Consider the following 27233-nt stretch of genomic DNA (forward strand, 5'->3'; position numbering starts at 1 on the left):
CAGCCGGGTCAAGGTCCCGCCCCAGCCCCAAGCTCCAGCCACGCCCTTCCCACGCCGGACCTACCCGGTTCGGGGTGGGCTCTCCTCACCTCTGTCGGGCTTAGACACCCAAAACGCCCACCCTGTCCTCTGCGCGGTCGGGCCCGCGGCCCCGCCCCTCCCGCTCCTGGCGCCTCAGCACAAACCCAGGCCCCGCCCCCCTACCTCTCACTACTGAGCTCCCGCGCGGCCCCGGCCCTCACCCAAAGGGTCGGCTCCCTCGAGCGTCGTCCCTCCACACCTCAGTGCCTCCTGGCCGTTTCTAACGTAGCAGCGTCCCTCTGGGGGCCGCCCTTCCCTGTGTCTCGCCCACAGGCACGGAGCCCCCTTTTCTCTCTAAAGCCCCCAAGCATGAGGGTCCACTCACTCTCACTGCCTTCAACCCAGCTTGGGCAGGGCTCCGCCCACAGCCGCGTTTCCCCCAAGCCCCGCCCACGGCACGGCCCCGCCCACACCGCCTCACCTGCTTGGGCTTCAGGCCCTGGCGAGCGACTCGCAGGGGTAGGATTCTGCCCTCAAGGCTAAACAGGCATTTTACCGTAGTCTGCGTTAGCTCGCATCTCTCTCCATCCATTAAGTGGAGGTACTGCTGTCTCCTGGTGGCCGTTCGTGGCGCCTGACGCAGTGAGAATGAGGGGCTGGAGTTTTGCAGGTGACCAGTCGTGGGTTCAAGTCTTGACTGGATGTGATGTACTCTTTCCAGCTGTGTGACAACCGCCACACCTCACCGTCCTCACCTCCTCCCCAAGTCAGATGCATCTGTCTCAGAGCCCTTGAGCACCGCACTGGGGCTAAGGGCAGCATCCCTACCTGGGTAAAGTTGGGCGTCACTGTGCTATCTAAATCGGGAGAAGGAGGTAAGTTAGGGGCCCTCAGCAAGCAGGGCTTGCAGTGGCTAGGGTGGTGTGGCGGGTCCTGGGGTGGTGGAGAAGAGCCTGAGTGTGTGTGGGAGACTCAGCCACTGAGCTTTGGAAGGCACTAGCTGAGAAACTGAGGCAGGCAGGGACGGGGCTCCCATGATCCGTTTTGATCCTGTCACTGGCACACACTCCCTCATGACTTTCCCGGCGCTTTCAATGTAATGCCTGGACTTCTTTGCTGCTGCACATTCCAGCAGAGAAGCCAATCTGGATAGAGAATGAAGGAGAGGAAAGAAAGAGGTAGGAAGCTTTCCGCTTCTCCTTCCAGCCCCTTGACATTCCACCTTGGTCCTCCCATCATTTCCATGAGACAGCCTTGTAAGACAGTACCCCCTTTTCTTAAGCAAACTAGAGTGGGTTTCTGGTTTTTGCCTAACATCTTGAATTCCCCCAACATATCTTTTCAGACCTGGATCCCATTACTCCCCCAAATCCTTTATTCAGTGAGACTGGATTGGCTGCTTTTCCCAACTTCATCCTGCTCCTTCTCCTTTCTGTCTTCCTGCCTCCCCCGTCCTCCATGTGTTCAGCAATCTCTGAAATGAATCTCCAAATGCCCCCATCCCCTCCCCAGATCCTCCATCTCCCTGAGTGCCCGAAGCACTGACTCTATCCCTTCCTGAAGGCATTGTTCCCATATGTCATTTATGTTTTAGTAACGTCTAAGCCAGGCTCTGAGTGCCCCAGACCTCCTTGATGTCTCTATCTGGCACAGCAACGGTTTACAAAGTGAATGCTAAATTCACTTGAATAATAAATTGAGCAATGTTCATTGGAAAACACATTTAATTTCAAAGTAAACAAAGATGTACATTAAAGTATTTAATTAGTGAAACAATTATCAGTGTAACAAGCTGAAAAATACAGCAAACTTGATACAAGACTGAGGTAACAAAATACTTCACCAAAAATCTAAAGAATCCCACAGAGGGCTGATGTTCAGTGGTTATTGCGGGTGAGACAATTCACAAGAATTAGAGAAAGTCCTTACACGACTGCATGCAGGGGGGTCTGCTGGAAAAAAAAAACAGCCCAGGAGAGTGCAACAGATTTAACAAGAAACGAATTAAAATGTAGAAACTGATTTTCAACTTACTTTGAGGAATACATAAGAAATTGAAAACTACTCTGTACGCAACATTTTGAATGCTAAGTGAAAAACCATGCATTTTGGCACGAAATTTATTAAAGATTATACCATACTAATAAATTAATTACTAATATTTCATTACCGAATGGTCACAGTCATTCAGAAATGGGTAAAGAGATGAACGATTATAGAACGGACAGATGATCCTTCACGTTGCTGCTGCAAACAGGGATTTCAGGACTGCCCCCAGCGTACCCACCCTTACGCAGCACAGGACTCCGAGGTGGTCCACCGTACAAATTCTCACCACCCAAGAAAATGCAGCTCTCGCTCATGCTGTACTTGCATTTAACATGGAAATTAAAACTAAAAAAGCCTCTGGAGTAAATACTGTCAATATTCTGGCCTTACTCTCTCATTGCACCTTGAGTCCTCAGCACGCCTGACCATAGCTCTGTGCCTGGGTGTTCTGCGACAACTAGCCTCTAGGACAGCGACTCCATCTAGTTCTCCTTGCAAGTGAACTCACAGATCAAGAGGCTATTCAGTCTGTTGAGCGTTTTGAAACCTTTCTGGAGGAATGTGCACAGGGTTTCTACCCTGTGTTAGGAGAGAGGCAGGGTCTTGCCGGAGGAGATGTCATGGTGAGGATTATTTGTTCGTTGAGTGTAGTCAGCTCCACGAGGGCAAGGATCAGCTTTGTTCTCAGCCATTTACAGTATATCCCGGGTAGAGCCTGGCACACAGGAAGCACTCACTAGAGTCATGAACGAATGAATGAATGAATGAATGAATGGGTGGTGTGGGGCAGAGAATGTTCTTTCCAAGGGACTCTTGTAGTTTTTTTTTTCTTTTTAAAACATGAAATCACACAACATGTCAGTATGATGTGAGACTGGTTAAAGCCATTTATGAAGTCATGCAAAATAAGTTAGGTTGTGTTTTTAGCAATGTTCACCTTGATACAAGCATTAGTAACGTGGGTGCAGAGCTGTAGACCCCACCTGTGGAGTGAAATCAGGCCCTGCTCGTGAAAGGCTTCCCATTTTCATGGATCGTTTTCCACTTGTAAAATGGCATCCTAAAAGATACACGTCTTGGGCTTGGGAGGTGGGAGAGGAAGATGATGAAAGAAATACTGGCCATATTGGTAAGGAAAAAAAATGCTTTATAAATTCAGTTGGCAAGAGAAAGTGGGTTCTTTTCTAAACAGAATGCCTTCAAGTATCTTCCTCTTTAGGTTCCATGGCAAGACAGGGTGATGAATGGGATTCTTCAGGGAAGGGAAGGGAGGCCGCACTCTCTCACTGGGCACACTCAGAACATTATTTCTACTGCTCCCCACTGAATCAAACCTCCATGAAGCATTTCAGTTGTAAGAATGCACTTGGCTGACCTTGAGTTATAAAACATGTTCCAACTGAGAGGGGCAAAAATTATTCCCAGGGACAGGTGCATGAGCTGTTCTTAGGGCATCATAATGATACCAACTACCTACTCCACGATTTGTAGACAGCATTCTGTAATTTTCATTTGGGGGCACCATGATCTGTTTGCTCAAAAAACAATACAAAACAAAAACCAACAACCAGCATATGCATGCAGACATATCACCTTCAATGGTTTCACAAACATTTGTGCATTATGGATAGTCAAAGAGCAAAAACCAGAAATGCTTCCCTCCGGGGTGAGAATCCACCCATGGACTTCTCCCTTTTGGGCTTTGTACCTGGCCTCCTCTGTGCCAGCCTGAGGGTCTCCTCACCCACTGCTTGCAGGACAAACCAATGCCGGGAAGATAATCAGCACTTACATGCGTGGCCCCACATCCCAGCTGGAAGAGCCCAGCATCTTTCAGCCTGTCTCTAGGACTCTTCCGGTACCTTCGAGGTTCTTACCAGCTCTAAAGGCCTTTGCCAACAAGGTCTAAGCAGACTCTTCAAGAGTCCACGCTAAGAATGTTTCTAGGAGGGGATGTGGGATCAGTCTCAATCAGAGAGAAGACTAAACATTTTGAAAAGAATTGCAATTGTGCTATTTCAAATTCAGCTCAGAACAAAATTTTTGCAAAAGATAAGAAAAATGTGTAAAGGGCAGAAAATGTGCTGACTGAAGGGAGCCTGAAATTCTGAGGTTTTTGGATGGATATCTATAGTATTTCATGCAAGAAGAGCCAGGACAGTTGAGTGGAGAAACCCAAGGAAAATAAGTAGCTGATTTTCAGGCTTGCGTTTTCCTCCGAACTCAAGACTTCAAAAAACATTAACAGGTAGAATCAGAGTGTAGGTTACAGCATTAACACTGCATGGTTCTGGTGAGAGGTGCTGGAGTGTTTGGTGTTTTCATTCGGCCTCTGGATGCCCATTTGAGTAGTCATTGGTGTGAACTGGGTGCGCGCATCCGGACCCCGGCTGTGCGCGGGTGTGCAGAGCACTCACGGCCAAGGTTGGATGGTACCAACGTTACCACCTGGAGCTTCTCCTGGCACGAAGTATTCTAGACTTTGCTCCAAAGGCGCGTTAGTTGCTGAGCACACTAAGCCTTGACCATAAAATAAGACCCTGACAGCAACTGCTTTCCTCACCAATTCATTGCAATTTTCAGGAAAAGCTGTCACCGTTTGACCAAAATACAGTGGTGGGTCCTTTGGTAGTTTTAAAATCCACCTCTCACAGTTTACTGGTGAGGATGTTGTTTTGAAACATCTTGCCCAGAAACTCTTAAGGGTGGTTTGATGTCTGACCAGTGTGAGCTCGGAAACCATGACAGCAACAAAGACCCAGGAATTCAGAAAACCATTTCAAGGTTTCCTTCTCAGAATTCAGACACCCAGATTAGAGAGGGAGGAAGGGAGAGAAGCTATGGTGATAAAGCTACCATAAATAAAGCTAACTTTATTCCTTGTTTAGAATAAAGATGTATTTGTGCAAAATAAAACTCACTTAAAAATAAGACAGACAGTGACTGATAAAGGACGTTGTCAATGTGAAGAGCGCTTAACTGAATGCAGAGCTGGGGCCGCTCACTCCCCGGGCTTGGCTCTCTTGTCACCATGGTCATCAGCAATTGTGCCCTTGGACTTGGATGTGGAGAACTTGCTGGTGACTGCGTTTGGGGGCAAGACTGGGGGAGCTTAAGGCCTCAGTGTCACTCAGCTCCCCAGTGTAACCAGGAATCCCAGGGGGCCCCGCCCTGGCAGTAGATGATGGGAGCAAAGCCTTGGCCTGCGGGAGAGGCTGGTACACAGCGGCTTCTGTGAGTGAGCATGGCAGCCTCCGAGTGCTTCCTAGGAAGCTGGGAGAAAGTGTCACAACTTCCCACTCTGGCATGGTCCGGGGGGAGAAGACAAGGGCTTTCAGACCCTGCAGGAGAGGGGTGGGAGGGAGCAAGCAGGCCAGCCCAGTCCACAGTCCTGAAGCCGGGTCCTGTCTCAGAAGAGCCAACAGCAACAAGGCCTGGAAGGGACCCGGGGGGCCCAGAGAGCAGGCCTTCCAGATGAATAGCACCCATAGGAACAGAAAACAAGACACAATTTAAGGCATTGTTTGTTTACAGTAAAAGAATGCAAGGAACCCTTAACATAGGAGGAATCTGGGCTCTCACTCTGACCTTCCTCGGTGGACAAGGCTATCACGTCGGGTTAAAGCAGGGCCTCAAAGCGAATGAAGGGTGTGATGTCACAAGTCTTGTGCCAAAATGCATGTTTCTCAAAGAGTTCACACTCGCTCACACGCACACGTATACGGCACGCACACGCAGAGGACGCTTTGGGGGTTGTACAAAATCTGAGGCAGCCCTGTGGGTGAGCGACCCCGTGTACTTGGGGTATAAAAAGCCAACTCCATAGCCTGTTCCTTCTCTCTGGCCCCTCATGCAGGTTAACACTGTCCACTCTTGTGCAGGAGAAAGCACGGGGGACCCAACGTGGGCCGGATGCTCTCTAGTCGAAGCAGCAGCTGGTGGACGGACGAAGGCCCAGAGAGGGAGGGTGGGGTGCACAGTCTGGGCCCAACCACGGCCCTGCGGGGTGGTGCTGAACAATGAGTGTCATGAGAGTCGCTGGGGATTGGCGGGTGGACCCTGCACTGGCCGAGCCCTCTGGACCGTAAGGCCGCAGGCCTAGTCCCCTTGAGTCTGGCCGTGAGTCCCCCAGCACCCTGGCCAAAAGCCTGTGCCCAGGACATGCGCTTCGCCACCAGTCCCAGGCTGGGCTCCCGGAAGCCTCTGAAGTCACGCCGAGTCCTGCAGAGACTTACTCAAATGACATAAGGTTTGCAGGTACCTGGAAGAGAAAGCTCAGCCTCTTGTCAGAGTTCCAACCTTTCGGAATGGGACAAGGGGCGCCCCTAAATGAAGGGATCAGGTCTTTCCCAGTGAGTCTGCGGGTAAGCGGGGCATGTGGGGAAGAGAGCCTGGCAAGAACCACGGCCACTGTTTGTCAAGTGGCCACTGTGTGCCAGGCACTTGACATCATCGTGTCCAACACCCAATGAGGCAGGTTCTGGAAGCGTCCCCACGACAAAGATGAGGACCCTGAGGCTTAGAAAGGAGAAGCCCACCTCGAGTAAATGGCAGGCCATGGCCCCAGAGCCCATGCTCTCATTCACTAGCCTAGCAGCAAAACAGAACTGCACTTGGAGTGGAGAGGAGGCAAATTCTGCAGGAATGGGCATAAGCCTCTGGATGGGAAACCAGAGGCAGGGGTGGGTGGTGAGGGGGTGGCAGGAACTGAGAAGCGGGAGCACCAGGAAGAGTGATCGGGACGCCAGGACCCCCAAGACCTTCCCATAGCTGTGTCCCCCGGACATGATCCCAGCTCCCTTTGCTGGGGAGACCACCGGCCCAAGGTCAGGGTGCTTCTCTCTCCCTTCATACTGCCCCCGGCCCCAGGCTCCCCCACCCCCCTCTGCTGTTGGGTTCTAGGAGATTTGATGAGAAGCAATTTCATCAAAAACAAATCCATCTTGGTGTCAGTTTGGTCAAAGTGATGAATTGGGGAAAAAAATGCGTCTCCCTGCACCAGGAGATAGTTATAAGAATGGTCACAGTAGCACTGTTCAAAATAGCAAAAAGCAGGAAATCATTTCTGGGATCACTGCCAGAAGAATTAATAAAAAAAAATATATCAGTGCAAATAAATGAATGACAGCTACACACATTGACACAGATGAATCTCAGGAACACACTGTAGGGAAAAAAGCAAGTCACAGAAGAAAATATCCAGTTATGGTTCTATTTTTAAAAATGTTTTAAAAAATGTACCCAGACAATACATTAAGGAATCCAATACGCATGCTAACATTTTAAAGGAGCAGTAAATAAATCAGGAGAGCGGTTAGAAGGTGCAGGCCGATGGGAGGGACACAGAATTAGGAAGAGGCCCCTGGGGGAGGGAAGTGTTCTGAGGCCCAGGGAGGTCCTGCCCTTAGGCTAGGTGGGCAGGGAGCTGGGTGTGGTTTTCGAGCTGCGGTTTACACCTTACACAGGTTGTAAGTAATGTTTCAGCGTGTTTGGTGTTGGTACAAACAATCTGAAGAAATGCAAGCCCACCCAAAAGACAACGAATCCCAGCCACTGCGATTTCCCACGGGAGTAGACGCCCCGCTGTGATTTTCAAGGCAGCCCCTGCATGACGTCACAGGGATGTGCTATGCTTCATTTAAATAACCTGCCGCGGAACAGGTAGCGGCTGCCAACTCTTTATATCACATACAGCATGGCGCAGGAATATGTGGTTGAAAGGAAATTCTAAATAAAAAGGGAAAGAGAGTAGAAAAAATAAGAGGTCCCTCTTGCCTAGGTCTAAAAATTGGACAAAAATACTTAAAAGTTGCAAAACTTTGCCATGGCATACTGCATTTGCCATACATGAAATTCAGTCTGTCCTTCTGACCAAACACCTGCTCTGCCAGGTGGGTATTAACCAGTTGCCTGCCACCTGCTGGAGCCCCAGACACACCCCATGTGGCTAGCTCGGGAAAGGTCAGGGTGCTCGTCCTCTCTTAATGTGACCTGAGGCCCTTGCATCACCTGTCACCAGGTGACTGTTGACCAAAACCCCTGGCCTTCCCACCATGGAGACGAGCAATCGCATTTGTTTCATGTAAAAAAATATACATAAGCACTCTAGACACCACGGAATGATAGTTTCTTGCATATCTCTTTAGAAATTTTATATACAGGGACATACATATTATAAATATGCTTATGTATTTTAATACAAATGAGATTGCCCTCACATATGTTTTACCCTTTGCTTTTTAAAATTTTTTAATTTTTTAAAGTAGTCTCTGTGCCCAACGTGGGGCTCAAACTCATGACCCTGAAATCAAGAGTCGCATGCTCTACTGACCGAGCCAGCTAGGTGCCCCTATACTTTGCTTTTTGCTTCTAAGAGCCCCTTTCAGGATATCACACACGGATCTGCTTCTGTCCTTCTAATTGCTCCCAGGTGTCAAACAACAGGGATTTACTGACGGTCACAGAGGTTTCCATTTTTCCCTATCAAGGACAATGCTGCAGTGAACATTTTTTTCAAATAGCCTTCACACCAAAGTGGGGCTTGGATCAAGACCTGAGCAGGGATCAAGAGTTGGATGCTTACCTGACGGAGCCACCCAGGTGCCCCTGCAGTGAACATTCTTAACCACACTGCCTGTGGACAAGTGTGGGTCTATCACCGCGACAAAGTGCTAGCAGGCAGACAGGTGAGTAAGGGGACTCCAATGCAGTTTATTTTGAGCTTCCCTGTGGTACCTCGTGTTTTCCCTTTGTCAGTCTTTCCTACTGTTTTAGTTTGTTGAGAACTTTCTACCTTCTGCTTTCTAGCCTCTCATGATCTATAATCTGAGCAGCTTGTCACATATGTTCTCACGTGACGTTACATATGAAAATCCTGACTAGAACAAAACCGAGACCTCCCTCGGATTTCCGAGAACCACTCGGAGGGGCCTGAAGTCCCGTGACTGTGCTGTCACCAGCATCCTCCCAGACCCAAATGCCTGCTTGTGAACTAGGCTTTGCCGAGGCCCCCCTCACACCTCAGAGCTGGTGCCTCCCAGCTGCTACCACCCGAAGCCGGCACAGCCTACTCTCAAGTTCTGGGGCTCGCTGGGTCCCCACACTGAGAGGGACCCACTCCGCAGTGCCCTCTTCTGGCTGATCCCTGGGGAACACGGACAGGGAAGCTTAGGGACAGGAGCACCCCCCCCACCCCTCCCACCACTCCCAGGGGCAGGAACGTCCAGCCTGCCACATTGGGTGCTGGGAGCTGGAGCAGCCATGCCTCTCAGAAGCCTGGCAGCCGAGGCTGTGCTTCCAGGACTTTAGCTCGACTGTGGGAGGCTGGGCAAGCTGGGGGCCCTCTGGGAAGTGTGAGGCCGGGGAGCTCAGGGAAGCAGGTATAGACTTTGGTGGAGGGCGGACCGGGGTTAGATCTCATTAACCTTGGACCTTAAACCAGTGCCTGCCACACTCTGAGCTTCAGTGTCCTCAGCATAAAATGGAGACAGTAAGAGAAACATGCCTCACAGGGATGTTGGGAGGATTCGGCCAATTCCCACACGTAAAACATTTCCCATAATGCCTGGTCCTGGGCGAGGCGCAGACCAGAGGTCCCGCTGGCTCAGATACACCGAGGAGCAGCCGTGCTTGGCTCTCAATATTAGCTAGTAGTAGTATTCCTAAGGGTTGTGGAGCAGGGAGGCCCTGTTGTCAGTCGGGAGTGTTCCCACAAATCATCTTTTGGAGGGGATGGTCTAAATAGATGCTATATCCTGATCCTTGGGGAGATATCACACCTGCCACCAAACTGTGCCCAGCGGATGTTTCCATGGCGTTTCCCTTAGTAGAAAAGACACAGGGACCAGATTCACAGTTCTGGACCGGAGCTGGGCTTAGTTCTAAGCTGAGCAGAGGGTGCCCGGTCTCATGGAGAAAGGCTGATCAAAAGAGGGTGCCTGGGAGCACAGCTGATAGGCTCTGAGGGAAGGAAGAAGCCCTGTTTTCGATGGACCCATAGTCCCAAGGGTGGGAGAGGATATTTCCAGAGATAAGCAGGGTTTCGGTGACTTTACCTGAGGCCTGTTGCTTTTACATGCGTCATCCAAATGCTTGTGCCACAGTATTGCATGAAACCGGGAACCAGTCTGGAACTTGTAAACATTGCCTGACGGGCAGAGAAACCATTGGTTAGGAAGAGGGAGGGTCTCATAGGAAGGCCCGCCTGTGACTGGGGCAGGAAGATAAATGTGAACTTAGGTTAACTAAACCAAGGAATGTCGGGAGCAGCTGAAGGTAAGCTCGGGACTTGCAGGGGCAGAAGCTCTGCGGCCTCCGGGCTGTCTCTGTGGACCATTTTTTGGGCCCTGGTGCATCTGACTCTGGTGAAGCCTGTGGACTTCTCAGGTGTTATTCTCAGAATAACATTTTCAAATGCATAAAATAAAATACAAAGGAGATCATTACCACGGAAATGCAGTTATCGAACTACTAAAAACACTTGAGCGATACAGTTCTAGACCTGCTTCTCAATTAATGCACCAATATCAAGATCTCGGGGCAGGTCTGACACTGTACTGTAATTCCAGAGAGATGAGCAGGAATGTCACTCTGAGAAACCTGCAACCATACGTGACAGGAGAATATCTGCGGTTTCTCTTAGACATAAAATCACAGGTGTTGCAAACATTCTAGTAGTTTAATACTCGTAAATAAAGGCGTGAGAAGCCACAGAAAACAAAGATGTGGTTTTTTTTTCACCACTCGAGTTCACAGACCCCGGCCACCGTCTGTGTCATATTTCCCTCTGCTTGGGGACAGTGATCTCCTGTGCGCTAAGGCCCAAGAGTGGCCGTGATCCCTGTGGCCATGTGGTCCCCAAGGCAAGCTTGTGCAGGCACAGCCTTTACTTCCACAAGAAACCACTTCTAATCCAGGCCTGGAAACTTGAGGAAGAAATTCCAGGGGTGACCAGACCGGGACACGCTATGATGTGTGTGTAGCTGTGCGTGGATTCAATCGCACAGACATGGAGCAGAGAACTTGGCTCCTCTCCTCTCCAGTCCCTGGGCCCCTGGAAGTTTCCTGTTTCTTGACTTCTCAGTTAACAACTTTAGAACCCTGTGGTCTCTCTACTGCAGATCATCTGTATTACCTGGGAGATTGTTAGAAATGCAGAAGCTTGGTCTCCACCCCAGATCCACTGAATCCAAATCTGAATTTTTACAAGTTCCTCAGGTGATTTGTATGTACGTGAACCTTGCACTAGAACATTCCTGAGAAGATGTAAAGATGCTTGGAGACTTGACAGTCCCAGAGACTTTGCCTGGCTAGAACCTGAGACCCCGGTATTTCGGGGTTTTGCCATGTGACATGGGCCAGGAAGACAAGCATGAGCTATTCTTTTTCTTTTCTTTTTTTTTTTTAGTATAGTTGACACAAAATGTTACATTAGTTTCAGGTGTACAACACAGTGAGTCAACAAGTTTATACAACACGCTACGCTCACCACAAGTGTAGTTACTGTGATCACCATAAAACTCTATTAAGATATCATTGACTATATTCCTACGACTTGTTCATTCCATAACTGGAAGGTTCTATCTCCCACTCCCCTTCACCCATTTTGTCCATCCTCCCAACCCCTCCCCTCTAGAAACTATAAGTTTGTCCTCTATAGGTCTGATTCTGCTTGTTTGTTTATTCATTTGGTTTTTTGTTGTTGTTGTTTTTAGATACCACATGAGTGAAATCATATCACATTTGTCTTTCTCAGTCTGACCTATTTCACTTAGCATAACACCCTCTAAGTCCATCTACGTTGTCACAAAGGGCATGATCTCATTTTTTTTTATGACTGTGTAATATTTTTATGGTGTGTGTGTGTGTGTGTGTGTGTGTGTGTATCACGTCTTCCTTATCCATTCATCTATCAAAGGACACTTAGGTTGCTTCCATATCTTGGCTATTATAAATAATACAATAAACATGGGCTGAATATCTTTTCGGATTAGTGTTTTCATTTTCTTTGGGTAAATACTCAGTAATGGAATTATTGGATCATATGGTATTCCTATTTTTTAATTTTCTGAGGAAACTCCATATTCCTTTCCACAGTGGCTATACCAATTTAGTTCCCAACAATGATGCACAAGGGTTCCTTTTTCTCCACATCCTACCAACACTTACTATTTCTTGTCTTTTTAATTTCAGCCATTCTGATAGGTGTGAGGTGATATCTCATTGTGGTTCTGATGTCCATCTCTATGGCCTATTCTGAATGTCAATGCAAATAGGGCTCCTGGACAAGATGGTGCCCAGAATCTGTCCTTCCACCCAACATAGTCATGGGGAAGGGATGGAACCAGGAGGAAATGGGAGATGACCAGACAAGTTAAAGTTGGGGCTTTTGTAAAAGGGCTCTTCTCTGATTCGGTCTTGGACCACGATACTGTGAGAGTCTCATGGCACAGGTAATGTCAGGGGTGTCCCTGAAATCTCCCAAAACCCAAACCCTTCCAGCCACACGGTCCCTTCCTTATGCAGCATTTTATTATTTGTTCCCACGACCCTGAGGCTACAGCTTCAAAGGTGATGGGTAGCCACAGGTGAGGCCACAAAAGTGTGCCATGCCCACTGGACATGCTCAGTGGACACACTGACCACTCTCTAAGCAGTTTTCACAGACTAGTGTGGGGACCCTCTGACCACCACCTAAAGCAAAGGGAAAGCAGCAGCCCCCAAAAGTTCCTACTGTTTCAAAATATACATTTAGCAGAAGAGGAAAACAGGGCAGAGGAAAGTCGTGGGCACCCAGCGCCAGGACTGCTGCCTACCTTTGTCGGGGTTATTCAGCTGGAAGATATCGGGGTGCTCGGGGTCGTCAGGCAGCTGCACCATCCAGCCCACAACGGAGACTTTTTTGCCGGGTGTGGATTTATACTGGGGAAGAACAACAGCATAACCCGGAGGTCCATGCCCTCCACTCCCCGAAGAAGCTAAGCTAGGCCTGGCAAGGTTCCATCCCACCCTTGCCACCTCCCCTGCTTTCCTCCCTGCCCCCACCCTCCCAGGTCACACTACCTGAAGTCCCAGCACGGCGAGTCCTTTCACGGGACTTACGTGTTTTCTGTCTGTGCCCCGCAAGGACTTGGCTCCGTAGTACAGGAGGGTGGATCCCGAGAGTATGACCCAGTACCTGGTCCATGAGGACAGCTACAGAGGAAGGGGAGGCAGAGTGGCAACGCTGCACGTGGTGGGGGTGGAGTCCCACCTCCCCGCCCAGTTACAGACCCGGCCACATGGCTGGAAGGGTGTCCCCTTCCTCCCAACCAAGGCCAGCACAGGCCTCATCTCCTCCCTGGCCCCTCATGCCTCAAGGTCACTTCCACCCAGGGCCTGGAGGAGGGAGGCCCTCCTCCTCAGTGCCTCTGAGCTCTGAGCCCCAAGTCCAGCCTCCCCTCTCTGGCTCCTTTACTCTGAGAGCCTTTCATTTTTTCACCTTCTTTAAGGCAGTGCCAAGGCTTAATTTCTATGTGTTCAGGTGACTTGGGCCCAAGAAGGTCCTGGGGTAAAACTCTTCTAAAACACAGACATGCTAAACCATAGATAGCCTAGTCGAGCCATCCTATCCGCACTGGTGCGCTCCGGCTGTCTGAACGTTAGCACGTGGGACGTCTGCGCACTTAGAAGGGGGAAAAGCCAACAGGGTGGAGCTACAGGTATTCTTTCTGTTTCTCCAGGCAGCAAGGCTGGGATTCCCTCTTCAGGGGGCTCTGCTCCTTGGTTTAGGGAAAATCACTTAATGAGCGTTTTGGTTTGCAAAGGCGAAGCAAGTATTCTCTCCTGAAAGGAGTGAGGCTGAGTGTAGAGGCGGACCGTCTGCATCCCAGCCTACAAGACCCCCTCTGCGTGCCGGATGGGGCTACGGCACTGGCAGTCGTGACAGCAGCGGCTTTCAGACCTCTTTGATGACACCCACACGGGTGTAGAACACACATGCACACACACGTCAAACCGAAAGAAACTTCATGAAACAATACTTACCTGTATCATCCATTCTATTCTGTTCTGCTCACAAATACACGTCATGACCCATTGGACTGATTTCATCACTTACTACTGGGCCAACCAGCATTTGGGAAAACTCTGCTAGTGGGACACTGTCTCGCCCTGGCTCAGAATGATCGAGGCCTGAACTCTGAGTATGGGAGAGAAGCAGGCAGGTCCGTACAACAGGCCAGATCCAGGGCCCCACGTCACAGAATGCTCTGTGGTAATCTGGGCCCAAGGGACAAAGTGCAGCCCAGGGCTACAGGGAAGACTCTCCTTACCCACGAGCCACCTGGCACCGGCAGACAGGGTAGTGTCTGGAGGTGACAGCTGGGCCAGCGCCCTGGCAACTTCACGGTGGGCACAGGCAGGAGGGGGTAGCTTCAGGGGGCTCCATGGGCAGTGGACAGGGCAAGCAGGGGGCAGAGCAGATGGGAGCAGATGCTGCCTGGAGACACAGCCCATGGGCTGTTTGTAGGAAACCCTCGCGTGGATGCTCTGTGGTACAGGGGTCTCTGCATGTGGCTGAGGCCCTGCCATGGGTGGAGGTCATGGAGCCAGCGACATGTGGGTCCAGCACAGGTGACCTGGGAACTATGGTAGAGCCTCAAAGGCCTCCTGATGCTGCTGCCACGGGGAGAGAGGGCATCTGCAGCTGGGGATACTGCACAGGCTGTGCCAACCCTCTCAGGGGCAGTTCCAACCCAACGCCCAGGGGTCTGCAGGCTTCCACCCCCCACCTCCCCGTCACAGCTCTGGCTCACCGCATGCTCACCGTGTGCATGGCTGTGCATGTAACAGTTTTGCTGAGTCCTCGACAACGTAGGCACCATTTTATCCCAGTTTACAGATGTGGAAAGTGAGGCCCTTGCCCTGGAGCCCAGGGCCCTCCCTGCTGCCCCTGCTGCCTCTGCACAGAGGTGGGTCTGCACTTACCGCGGGTCTCCGTCCCTCCTTGAGCAGAGTTTTCCTCCTCAGAGGACCCTCCATGGTGGGCACGGCGGCTGAGCTCCCCAGTGTACAGATGCACGGGCCCGTGGGGCTGGGGGGAGACCACCAGTCAGACAATGACCAGGAGGAGCCGCGGTCAGGCACCCTCTCCCTCACAGCTCCCCACTGCCAAGTCTGTGATGCTGTGCCAGGCCAGAGGACTCAACATTGTCGGGGCAGGTGGCCCTGGGCTGGCCACAGCTGAAAACTTTCACCTCCCCCACCTTTCGGAGCACCTCAAGGCCCTAGGCTTGGTGACAGAGCTCCCTATAACCCAGGCCCCAGCAGCACCACCACCTGCTCCTGACCTCTGCAGTGGCTTCCTCTTGGCCCTCCCCCGTGCTCCCACCTTCCTCTCCACCTGGGAAGCCTGGGGCCATGCAGCCCCTCCTTGTGTTGGCAGCAGCCTGGAGGAGCAGAGAGCAAGTGGGGGAGGTGGCGGTGGAGTGAGAAGAGTGAGAAGCAGGGCCTAGGATGGCGGCCAAGCCCGGTGCCTTCGCCTCAGGGCTTTGGGCGCCACCTACAGGTAAAGACAGCCAAGTGCAGCACCAGCCTAGACCTGCCCGGAGGCTCCAGACGGCTTCTGCTCAGTGGGTGGGCACCTACCCATAGGCATCTTCCTCAACTTGGTGCCCTTCCTCAGGCGGCTCTTCCTCCACATGTGGGTGAACCATCCACCATCCACCCGGCTGCCTGAACCAGAGACCTGGGGGGGTTTCTCCTCTTACCCCTCCACCCCTGCAACCTACTCAATCCCAAGGATGTACTGATCCCACGTCCTATATATGCCTAACTGCCCCTCTCAGCCATCCCACGCCCCCCACTTTAGGCCAGAACTTGTTCTTCCTTTGGACAACTGCCCGATGCTCTCCCCTGGCCTCCCTGAGGCCAGTCTTGCCTTCCTCCTGCACACTCTCCAGTTCTCCATGCCACGGCCAGGATGATCTGGTCATGTCGCTGTCGGTCACTCCCACCCTCCACCCCATGGCTGGGTCCCACCTCCCCAGCCTCATCTCCACCCTTCCCCTCTCTCACTCCCCAAGCCACCCTGCTTTTCCTGCCTCCCTTCGGCTTGGGGCACTCTTATTATCCCTGCACCTCCCCTCCCTGTATTTGGTTCATTCCCATCACTCTTCCAGTCGTTTCCCCAGAGGCCTTCCCTGCTCTCCCCTCCCAGAACACTCCACCTCCTCTCTGGGACCATCAGGGATCTGGGATTATCGGTTCGATCTCTGTCTCTCCTGTGGCAGCAGCCTCTTGGACTGTGGCTCATCCAGCCGCCTCGAGCACAGCGCTTGGCATCCAACGAGCAACCTAAGCTAGCTGTCAAGTAAATAAGCACACGAACAAACGAGTACCTGTAGACGCAGCTCCGGGTCCTGGGAGAATTCCGAACTGGAACCCGCCAGTTGGGCCCCAGCGTGGCATAGAGACGTCCCCTGCTTCAGAGGAAAAGGGGTGAGTTTTAGCAACAGCCGGGAAAACCTGATACTCGGAGGAAGCAGGGGCGTCTCGGACTCTGTGGGCATTGACTCAGGAGGCTCCAACCCCAGCTCTTCCCGCACCTCCTACATCACGCGGCGGACACATCTGGGGCACAGCTGGAGCTGCCAGGCCAGTGACCACGATGCCCCCAGAGCCTCCATCAGTGTCAGGGGGTGACCAAAATCAGGCACACCCACTTACCCAATGTGAAGCTGACACGTTTAATAGAAAACGCCGTCCCCAACAGTCCATGGTAAATCCCATGACAAGGGCATACACAGACACAGAACCGTGGGCAGTCTTGCACGTCGGGCCTGCGGGGGCGGCGGGCGCACCGTCCTCACCCAGCAGCACACAGCTGAATTCCTCTGTTTGCTGCGTCCTCTCCATTGGGCGGCCTCCTCCGCTGGCTGCCGCCAGCCCCCTGCCGTCTCCCCATGGGCTTGCTCCTCCGGCTTCTCTCCCACCTGGTGTCCCCAGTTGGGAGCCTTTGCAGGGGAAGGTACAGCTTCCAGAGTAAGCAGAAGTTCAACCTATTCGGGGGAGAGGCTTCCGTCTTTCTGTCTCGTCAGCTCTTCCTCCTTCAGCAGGACGATTTCCTGTGTCCACGTGGTCCTCAAGCACCTGCTCCCCCCTGCAGCATGGGGTCTCCCTGGGCCAGCGCTTTCCTGGCCCATTGGCCAAACAGGGATGTAACCCCATTTATAAGGTCAGACAAGCTCAAGATTGCCTTTGCAAATACTCTCTCTGTTCCCTGCTGCCAGTCCTAGGTTGCTGCATGCGGTCCCACGGCATTGGACTCATTCAGGGCAGCGGGTCCACCATAGCATAAGTGAGCTCAGGTACCTCTGAGGGGGCAGGGTCGCGTGGCTCCCTGCCCCTCGGTCCTCCACTGGAGAAGGAACTGTTCTTGATGACCATCTTGGGTCTGTCGTACACAGGCTCAGGTTCAGGGCTGGTGGGAGTCTGATGGCCATCTAGGCCAGCTGCCCATCAGCCCCTCCTCTTAAGGTGGTAAAGAGCCACAGCATGTGCGTGGCCCCTCAAGTCCTTAGATGTAATGGATCTCAGCCTTCCCCAGCACACCTGGGTGACAGACGATGGTCACAGGCTGACCCCACCCCCACCATGACCCGTGGGGCAGATGAGGCCCTGGCATGCCCAACTCTCAGCCCACAGGCCGGATCGCCTCCTCCCTCCCCGCCATTCAGAAAGAGGCCTGCAGTGCAGTGAGTGAGCAGGATGTTACACGTCATGACAAATCTGCTCTAATTCATGAAAAGCTCCAGGACTTTCACCATTACGGGAACACTGCTGAGTACTTCACAAATGTTATGCCCCGTGCTGAAGCAGACTGCTCAGAGGGCTCACAACGGACTGCCTCCTCCCCAGCCATTACCAGAGATTTCTTATGAGTCAGGGCAGTGAGCCTTTCTGCGATGACATTCCTTGTGTCCAGGGGACGTCTCCTCGTTTGATCTGGATTCTTGCTCTGAGCTGCCACCTGTCTGGATTGGGAGATGGAGCCACCCTTTCCAGAGCTGGGTCCTCCGGCCCCTTCTTCTCCACCTTTCTTCTTGTGAGTCTTTTTTTTTTTTTTAATTGATCTGATTTGTATTTTTTTTAAATGATTTTTTATATTATGTTAGTCACCATACAGTACATCCCCGGTTTCCGATGTAAAGCTCGATGATTCATTAGTTGCGTCTTGTGAGTCTTTTTGCCCTGGTGCCCAAGGAAAAGGTGCAACGACAGTGGGCTGTCCGCAATGTCCAGTAGTTCCACCAATGGGGGGATGTGGTTGGCGCCGCTACTTTCCCTCCTTTCGGAGATAGTCCACGGCTGCACACTCAACAGATGTTTGCATGACTGACACTTGCCAATGGAGAGCTTTAAGTCAGCATCTTCCAACCTGTCTAGCCTTTTAAGCAGCCTTTCTCCATGTTCTTCCTAAAGGCGTGGGGTGCCCCCCAGTGCACTGGGTGGGGGAATGCAGGGGTGCAGAGATCACTAGTGAGTGAGGGCTCACACGCGCAAGGCCATGACACTCACCCTCTCTCTGGAGCTTTATTTAAGCACATTATCTTCCCCAGAACAGGGAAACTGAGGCTCAGTGATGGGAAGACACTTGACCAAGGCATGAGCCCAGTAAGCCAGGATTTGAACCCTGTTCTGACTCTACAGCCCAAGCTCCTCCCATGCCTTTCAGGGTCTCAGGGAGGCTGAGGTGTCACATGTGGTGGAGACTGCCACGGGGACTGGGTCTACCTTATGGGGGCTTCGGGGCATTCTCCTCCCGCACGCACCACTTCTTGTGGGTCTCTGCTGCAGCTCACACCGATCGGGCTTTGTCAGTGTCTGTGAGACTGGACGGCCCCAGCAGTTGTAGGCTCCAGATCTCCCATGGTGGGTCCAGCTCCGGGGTCTCTTGGCCCTTGGTCTCTGCACGGGAGTAATCTTCCGGTGGTTTTGGCTAACTGGCACTTAAGAGCAGCTGCCATTTATCAACTGCTGACCATGAGACACACCGTTCCTCCCACCTCTGGGAGGGGCACTATTCCCACCCTGTCTTAGATGAGGAGACAGAGGCTCAAGGAGGTGAAGCCACTCATCCCACCGCACTGGCCAGCCATTAGGGATGAAGATCAAGTATTCACAAAGGGAGGCTGGCTTTCCTGTGTGAGCAGAGGGCCTATGTCTGTCAAGCTGCTCCCAGTGGGGAAAGTCAGAGTCTGCTTCCCTGGAACCTGGGGGAGTGACCCTGGCCTTGAAGGTAAGCATAATGGTGACTTTTCCCCAAGGCCAGCTTTCAGAATAGTCAGCGTTGTGGTGGCCAGCCTTCCTCCCCAGGTGAGCCCTGCAGGGCTGGAGGAGGGCTGTGACGGTTGGGGTGACTCTGGCTGGGCCCAAGCAGGCTAGAATCAGCACAGAGGAGCCAGGATCATCAGCCACTGGAACCAATCTGTTCACGGCCCTGCTTTGAGATTTCTTATTTGAATGTTCAGAGCCAGAAAAAGCAAAATGAATGGGCAGTGATATCTGGTGAACTCAGAAATCAGGGGATTTCTTGGACTGACGTGGGGGGCTCCCACTCCAGAACCACAGACACCTTTCCCAGCATGATGCTGGGAGCAGAATGTGGCTGAATGCAATGTACCCCAGGGAGGCCATTTTACTGTTTCCTCTCAAGGATGGATCTTGGGCAGTGGTGGGGAGAAGGGATGTAGCAGGCAACCCTACTCACAGGAAGTCTGGTCTGGGGAAGATGTAGACTGGCAACCAAGTAGAACACTTCAGTCCCAAATGGTGTACAAAATGATGATGGTGGTGGTAGTGGTGATGGTGATAATGATAAGGATGGACTGACGAGAACAATGGTATGGTGATGATGATGGGGTGATGGAGATGATGGGGTGATGGGGAAGATGGGATGGATAAGGATGGGGTGATGGTGATGATGCAGTGATGGAGATGATGGGAAGTGTAAGGATGGGGTGATGGAGATGATGGGAAGGATAAAGATGGGGTGATGGAGATGATGGGGTGATAGAGATGATGGGAATGATAAGGATGGGACGATGGTGGTGATGGGGTGATGGGGATGATATGGAATGATAAGGATGGGATGATGGTGACGATGCGGTGATGGAGGTGATGGGAAGGATAAGGATGTGATAATGATGATGGGGTGATGGGGATGATGGGAAGGAAAAGGATGGGGTGATGGAGATGATGGGATGATGGTGATGATGTGGTGATGGAGATGATGGGAAGGAAAAGGATGGGATGATGGAGATGATGGGAAGGATAAGGATGGGGTGATGGAGATGATGGGGTGATGGGAATGATGGGAATGATAAGAATGGGATGATGGAAATGATAAGGATGGGGTGATAAGAATAATAGGGATGGGATGACGGTGATGATGGGGTGATGGGGATGATGGGAATGATAAGGATGGGATGATGGTGATGATGGGGTGATGGGGATGATGAAGTGACAGTGATGAGGAGGATAATGAGGGTGATAGGGTGGTGGTGGGGATGATGGGTGCTAGGCAATGTGCTAAGCAGTACTTATTTATTTTCTTGTCTAATCACACTGAGATCTTCTATCCTGAAAATCAGGAATACTATTAGGCAGGCACTATCTTTTTGTTTTGTTTGTTTTAAGTGGGCTCCACACCCAGCAGGGAACCCACTGTGACGCTTGAACTCACAACCCTGAGATCGAGACCTGAGCAGAGATCAAGAGCTGGACGTTTAACCGACTGAGCCACCCAGGCACCCCAGGCAGGCACTGTTCTTATCCCCACCTTATAGATCAGGAATCTGAGGCTTGCAGAGGCGGAGTAACTTGCCCAAGGTCACAACACTAGGAAGCGGAAGAGTGGGTAGTGCTCTTGAGGCGGAAGCAGCCAGGGTCCTGCCTGGGCCAACACCGTCATGAGAATTCAGACTAGCCAAGGCAGGTCTGAAAGGCATCTTCCCCTCAATAGTTTTTTAAGGTACACATTAGGTAGTATCATGGGGATTAAATTTCATAAAGCCCGAGTCCCCATTGCTGGTTTAGGAGGTTGGGGAATATGGAGAAGTCTTGGGTAGTAATTACATTGGGGTCTCAGTAATCCTGTCTTAGCAGAAGTAGGATCCTCCACTCATTCCTCTATCTCAAGTGCACAGAGCCCCTTGAGGTAGGATTGTGCCTGTGGAAGGGCCCAGAAAATGCTGTTCATCAACAGTGTCCACCTGCACCAGCAAAACCTTAATGGGAAGCCATTCCATTAGGCCAGAGCTTGGTCCCAGCCACTTCTTGAAGATTGACCTTCATCTGCAGACAGGAAGCTGCCACTCTGAGCTCTGCTGGACCCTGGAACAGCCCTTCCAGCAGTACTTGCTAAAGGACTTTTTCTGCTTATAAGTCACTCACTCACTCTTCTCTGGGCAATGTCCCTGATCTACTGAGTGGGTCTCTAGGACCATAGTTGTACTGCTGTTTAGCTGAGTGGATAGAACAACACCTGATCCAAGCCAGGTCAATCAGATTTTCTCTCACGGCAATTAAGAACCAGATGTGAAGGATGGGAAGTCAGGCTCTGTGGCTGGATGAGGGCATAACACGTAAACTTGGAAGATGTGATATGTCCGTCTTCCCCACTGTGAGCTCAGCAGCCTAGAAATCTGGTCTGCAGAGAGAGAGGGGAGTGCAGCAGATATATGTGGAGAAGGACTGATTCAAGATGGAAAGACATCCTGCCCACTGTCTAGGACCTGACTCTGAGGGGTTGTAGGTACTGGACAGAGAGGCTGTGGGCTGAGATCCCTCAGCTACCTGTGACGCCACAGCAGCTAGAGGGCAGGGCCCCGCCCTTGTCTGTCAGGGACCAAGGACAAGGTCAAGCAAAAGGCCCAGGGAACTGCTGTCCACTGTTGTCTCTCAGAGGAGCCTGAGCTTCTGGGTGGAGCCTCATTTTCCAGACTTCAGTGTCGGTTGCTGAACAAGGCAAGAGATGGCATCTTTGAGGGAAACCCGCATCGGAAGCTTGGCACACCGTCCAACTGGGCTGCCACAGGAGGCAGAGCTGCGGAACGGAGGCACAGAGCAAGACGGAGCTGGGGAGCCAGACCAAGGGGTGGGTAGGTGAGAGATTCCTGGGCCTCAGCCACGGGAGTGGGAGGAAGGCAGCGAGACCCTCTGTGAAAGTCACCCTGAAAACAGCCGCTCTCATGTGGCACTTCAGTAAAGGGACCCCTCACTGCCCAGATTGCCTCCAGAACAGCCCCCCCCTCTTGAGATGCTGTGCTTTGGGGCTTGGGAGGTGCCTCTGCACCCTGGCAAACCTTGGCCATCTGCCAGAGTCCCATGATGGTCTCAAGAAAGGAGAAGCGTGTCTTTAAAAGCTCTGATTTGGGGGCAGCAGGCTTGGCAATCCGCGGGCGCGACTCTCCTTTCCTGGGATCCCCCTAAGGACGTTGGAAGATCTCGCCGGCTAAGAACAAGCAAACCTCACGCGCAGGAAACACTGCATCACCCAACCTCCTCGCCGCCCTAGGGCACTCGCGGGGCCGACGGCCTGAGCAGCCTCCTCAACGGGTCCTCCCCACAGTTCGGCGTCAGCCTGGAGGCCAACCACGGCTGGTGGACACTTGCCTTCGGGGTAGCTCATCCGCCCCATGACGGCTGCACTGCCATTCGGGGACGTTCCTCTTCACCCCACCCAGCCTGAGACCCTGTGTCCCCTGCTTGCTGGCAAGGCGTACCCACTGAGGGAAACTCGTGAGAATGTCCAAGTACCCAACGGAGCAGCTCCACCTCTGTGCTAAGCATTTCCTGGGAGCATCCTCGCTGTACAGCGGAGGCTCAGAGGTTGAGAGACAGGCCCAAGGTCACTGCGAGCAAGCCGTCCTGACCCCAGGCCCCTCCCCAGCGCTGCTGGCAGCATCAGGAAGCCAGACCGTGATCTTTCCATGCAGAGGCACACTGAGAGCTTCGGAGATCAGGACACGTCATGAGTCTGCCTCTCCTGCCGTGAGTTTGAAGAGCCACATGGAGCACCCCCGGGCCACCCCTCTCATCCTGGCACACGACTCAGGCCTTGCAGCCTCCCCAGATCCCAGGACCCCTTCTCGAGGGCCCGCTGCAGTCCTCTTCACCAATGTCCCTGAGCTTCTGCTCAACCATTGCCTCTACCGGAAGCCACCCCTGACCCCGCAGTCTGACTCGGGTCACTGCGCTGGACACTCCCGTGGAGTGCCGCACAACTTCAAGACCCTCTGTGGACCTGGCATCATCGGTTTGTTCTGTCTCCCAGCCCGAGCACGAGCTGCGACTAGCTCCCGTACCCCTCGCCTCTCTGGGAAGGAGGGAGAACAGCTCTGCTTCATAGAGGGCTGTCGCGCGGCCTCCCCCATGCCCCAAGGACCCCTCTGCCTCCTTGCCTTTGCACGGCCTGTGCTCCCAGCCCGTCTCATGCGAGAGTGCCCTTCCTCACACGTGGCTGGTGTCGGACTAGAGACGGATGGCCGAGGGTTTTGTGCCAAATCTGTGACATACTTTCATGTGTTACCTCTTGAAAACCAATCAGTAAAGGTTTCTGATTAACTCCTTTTTTTTTAATGTTATTTTTTTTTTCTGGGTGTATAAGAAACATGTACCCATTGTGGCAGATCTGGAGAATATAGGGGAAAAAATGAAGGAAAGAAATTCATTCAGTGGCCCTAGAACTCAGAACTGAGATGAGTGACATTACATATTTTTGTATATACATATATGTTCACCTCTATCATCCATTTTGTTCCTATTTTTAAAAACTTCATTTAAAATTATTAACTCTCAGGCTAATATACTTATTCTCACTTTAGTGAAAATCAGGCATAAAAAGAAGCACCTGTCAGCTCTTGCTGATGGGCCTGACTAAAATACTCCCTTCCCTCTTGAATTTCCGAGAAGCCCGAGGTTTGCTCGAGGCTAGCCGAGGGCAGTGTCCACAGTCCTACTTTCCAGTTAATTAAGTACATGTTGAAAATGCCTTTTCAGGGCCGCCTGCCTTCTTTCCCTGGGAAAGCACAGTGCGATACGGGGTCCTCCTTCCACTTTGTCCTCAACCCAGGACACTGGGGTGAGAAAGGTACAGGTTGGGACATGAGGTAGAGTTTTAAGAGAGGAGGCCCCCCCCCCCGTCCCAGTGACTCTGGCCTCCAGTTGTGGAGGGCGCTGACCCAGGACCACCACTCTGTTCTCATTCTGGGCCCCGAAGACAGGGGAGGGTCTTTAAAGCAGCCGAACCTACTCCTCCCTGGTCTGGCCACCTCACAGCTAGTCTGTTCCCGCCCCTCCTCCACCCACAGGCCCTGTGGCCTTGCTGAAGCTGAGATGGATGAAGGGACAGCAAGATGACAGCGGCAGCAGGAGGGCCACTTCCCTCCCCCCACCCCGCCCCAAGCCCTCAATGCACAGTCCCTCCAAGCACAGGGTCAGTGGGGCTGCCATCCCTCCGCCAGGCCCGCTCCCACAGAGAGCAGCACAAAAGGTCCCGAGGACTCCTGTGGGCTCCATCATGGGCGCCCGTTAAGGCTGGCCACTTGAGGAGAGCACTGGGAGCCACCTGAGCTCTGGCTGCCACTCAAGCACTGCCTTCGGGCTGCCAGGCTGAAATGTCCCTGTGTGTGATCCCAGGGAAGGCAAACTTCCAAGACAAGGCCAAATGACCCCGCGCTCTGTCAGACAACGGGAACCCTCCTGCCCCCCTGGTCACAGTGGCATAAAGGGTGATTAAGATGTGCCTGCAGACCACTGGAGGGGTGTGTGCTGGTAGCAGGTGTCACTGGCCTGGGACCTCCCTGTCCTTCATGCTGGTAGTATTTGGCTCCATTTCTCTTCCTGACCTGGGTCAAGCTTGTTACCATGTCCAAGGGCCTGGGGGACAAGTCAGTTGAAGGTTATGGCCCCTAAGCTTCAGGGCTGTGGGGCAAGGTACTGCCCTGCCCTAGCCTGGCCTCTGGGGACCGGAGGAGCCAGGACCTCTTCTTCTCTCACACCTCATTCCTCTGGGAGGGGGGCAGCCCTCTACTGCACCATTGGCTGTGGCTCTGAGGTCACTGTCTGCCCGCGCAAGTGTAAAGGTATAGAGACAGCTGTGTTCTTCCAGCATCGGTCAGGACCAGCTGGCGGGGTTTCCAAGAAGGGAAGCTCCGCTTTACTGAAAAGTGTTCTGAAAGCTCTTTCAGGGCAGACACTGGCCTCTGGGCCCAGGCGGGGTGGCCCTGGCTTCCAGAGAGACAGAATCTACTCCCCTTTGTAGAGCAGGAGCAAAGTGGCCTGGGCATGAAGGGAGGCCCCAGTGGGGCTGAGCACTGTGTGGGTGAAGGTGGGGCAGGGAGGCCCAGGTGGCACAGTGAATGCGGTCCCTGAGTTGTGTGGGAAAGAGTGGCATTTAACAAAGGTTTTCAAAGACCGGGAGGCAAACCCTCCCCTCCAGCTCTCCTGTGGGCTCTTCAGGAAAGTCTCGAATGCTCACATGCATTTGAGGGAGTGGATTCTTTCTGGTAGACATGGAAAGAGGCTAGTGCAAGATGGAAATGTCGACTGGAGGCCAGGCCACGGGAGTTGGAAGCCAGGGTGCAGCTTGGGTCTCAGAGAGGACTAGAGGGCTCATCCTCGCCCCACGGGCATCTTCCAAAGCAGGTGGCCTCCTGCTCCCCTCCTCGGGTTAGGATCCTAGAGCTAGGTCCCCAGACAATGAGAAGCAGGACGTTCTCCCTGCAAGCTGCTGGAGGCAGGGCTGGGCATCTGCATGGGTGGGCCAGCTGGGAGACAACCTCTTGCGGGAGGTCCCACCCAAAAAGCACCTACTATGGACATTCCAATGGATAGTAAATCAAATGCCAAATTCTAAGTGGAAGAGAGAAAAGAGGAATGGTGTATCTTACAGGGTTCGCCCCTGATTAAGTACAGCATCCTCTACGGGGGGCGGGAACCCTCTCACTGTCTTCCTCCCTGGTGGCTCTGGTCTGGGTCATGAGTGTTCATCAGGAGCTGTATTTGCTGCCCTCAGAGACTAGCAGGACGCAGTGGCTTAATAAACAGCCACTGATTGAATGAATGAGGGAATGAGGGAATGAATGAACCAGTGAGTAAGCTCAGGTCTGGATCCTGAGACCATGCCTGCAAAAGTTTCCCACTCAGTGTCCCCTCACTGGCCTGTGGCCAGGGGACACTGGCTTGCCTATAAGGCCTTTTGTCCGGATCTCCCTAGAAGCCCCCTGACTGATGCTGACACAAGTCGGAGTTCTGCTCATCAGATCTGGAGTCTACCCTGGAGCCTGTCCAGTTCTCATGTCCACTGCTGGGCTGGCCCCAGGGCACAGGCAGCGGGGCCCACTAGCCTGAGCAACCCAGAGCAAATACCCCTCCAGGAGTCCTACAGCAGGGACAGAGGGAGTGGGTTCTAAGGGCTCAGGGCATTGTTCCTCCCCTTTCCAGCCCTCCACCTGGGCTTTCACAAAGACAGAAAGACTGACCAATCGACATGGGGCCAGTCCCTGTAGCTGTCACAGTGGCCCTCTGGACGAGGCCAGGAGCAGAGCGGTGAAGAGGTGGGCTCAGCGTCAGGAAGATGTGGATTTGGGTCAGCTCCGCCCGACCAGAGGAATGTGAAGCAGGACAAGTCACTTCACCTCTCTGAGCCTTGCTGTCCACAGGTGTAAAATGGGGACACTATGAGTAGCCACTGTGCAGAAGTGCTTCAGGATTCGGTGAGGCCAAGACAGTGGCTGGCGCACACGGAATGCTCAACGAAGGTCACTTATGACTTATCACTTAACGTCCCTCTGCCCTGTGAGGACTTGCTGGGGGGGTTCATCTCCTCTCTGGCCATTTAATGATTATGGGGACTGATGAGACAGGAGACTTCAGCACCAGAGGAGAAGTGAGGAGTGGGGGAGAGAGATAGACAGAGAGCGAGCAAGAGCATGTGTGTGTGTGTGCGCGTGCAAGTGTGAGCTGCGTATGTGTGAGCTGTGTGTGAATGTACACGTGTGTATGTATGTGTACCCACGTACGTGTGCGTACACAAGTGCACGACTGTGCGCATATGTGGCATTTCTTGGGAAATGTGTGCACATGCAAGTGGGAGACTGAGTATGTGTGTGCGTGTGTAC

At 52.6% G+C, this 27233-nt stretch overlaps 1 protein-coding gene across 8 annotated transcripts in view; it reads right to left on the reverse strand.

Annotated features, from left to right (window-relative positions):
* Nucleotides 1-1977: 1977 nt before the first annotated feature.
* Nucleotides 1978-27233, reverse strand: part of RALGPS1 (Ral GEF with PH domain and SH3 binding motif 1) — a 280227-nt gene continuing 254971 nt past the window's right edge. For 3 of the 8 annotated variants that reach the window (XM_087869362.1, XM_087869365.1, XM_087869361.1), the window contains 6 exons: nt 16449-16532; nt 15037-15142; nt 13171-13263; nt 12885-12990; nt 10125-10216; nt 6960-7797 (listed from right to left, as the gene is read on the reverse strand). In XM_087869362.1, coding sequence (XP_087725488.1) covers nt 7750-7797; nt 10125-10216; nt 12885-12990; nt 13171-13263; nt 15037-15142; nt 16449-16532 — 529 coding nt within the window. In that variant the 3' untranslated portion in view covers nt 6960-7749. Of the gene's footprint in view, nt 6332-6959; nt 7798-10124; nt 10217-12884; nt 12991-13170; nt 13264-15036; nt 15143-16448; nt 16533-27233 lie in introns of those variants that run through there. The other 5 variants (XM_045790913.2, XM_087869364.1, XM_045790912.2 and 2 more) reach the window with 3 other exon arrangements.

The sequence above is a fragment of the Ursus americanus genome, chromosome 18, assembly GCF_024610735.1.
Source record: "Ursus americanus isolate L20-20 chromosome 18, mUrsAme1.1.p, whole genome shotgun sequence".
Lineage (NCBI taxonomy): Eukaryota > Metazoa > Chordata > Mammalia > Carnivora > Ursidae > Ursus > Ursus americanus.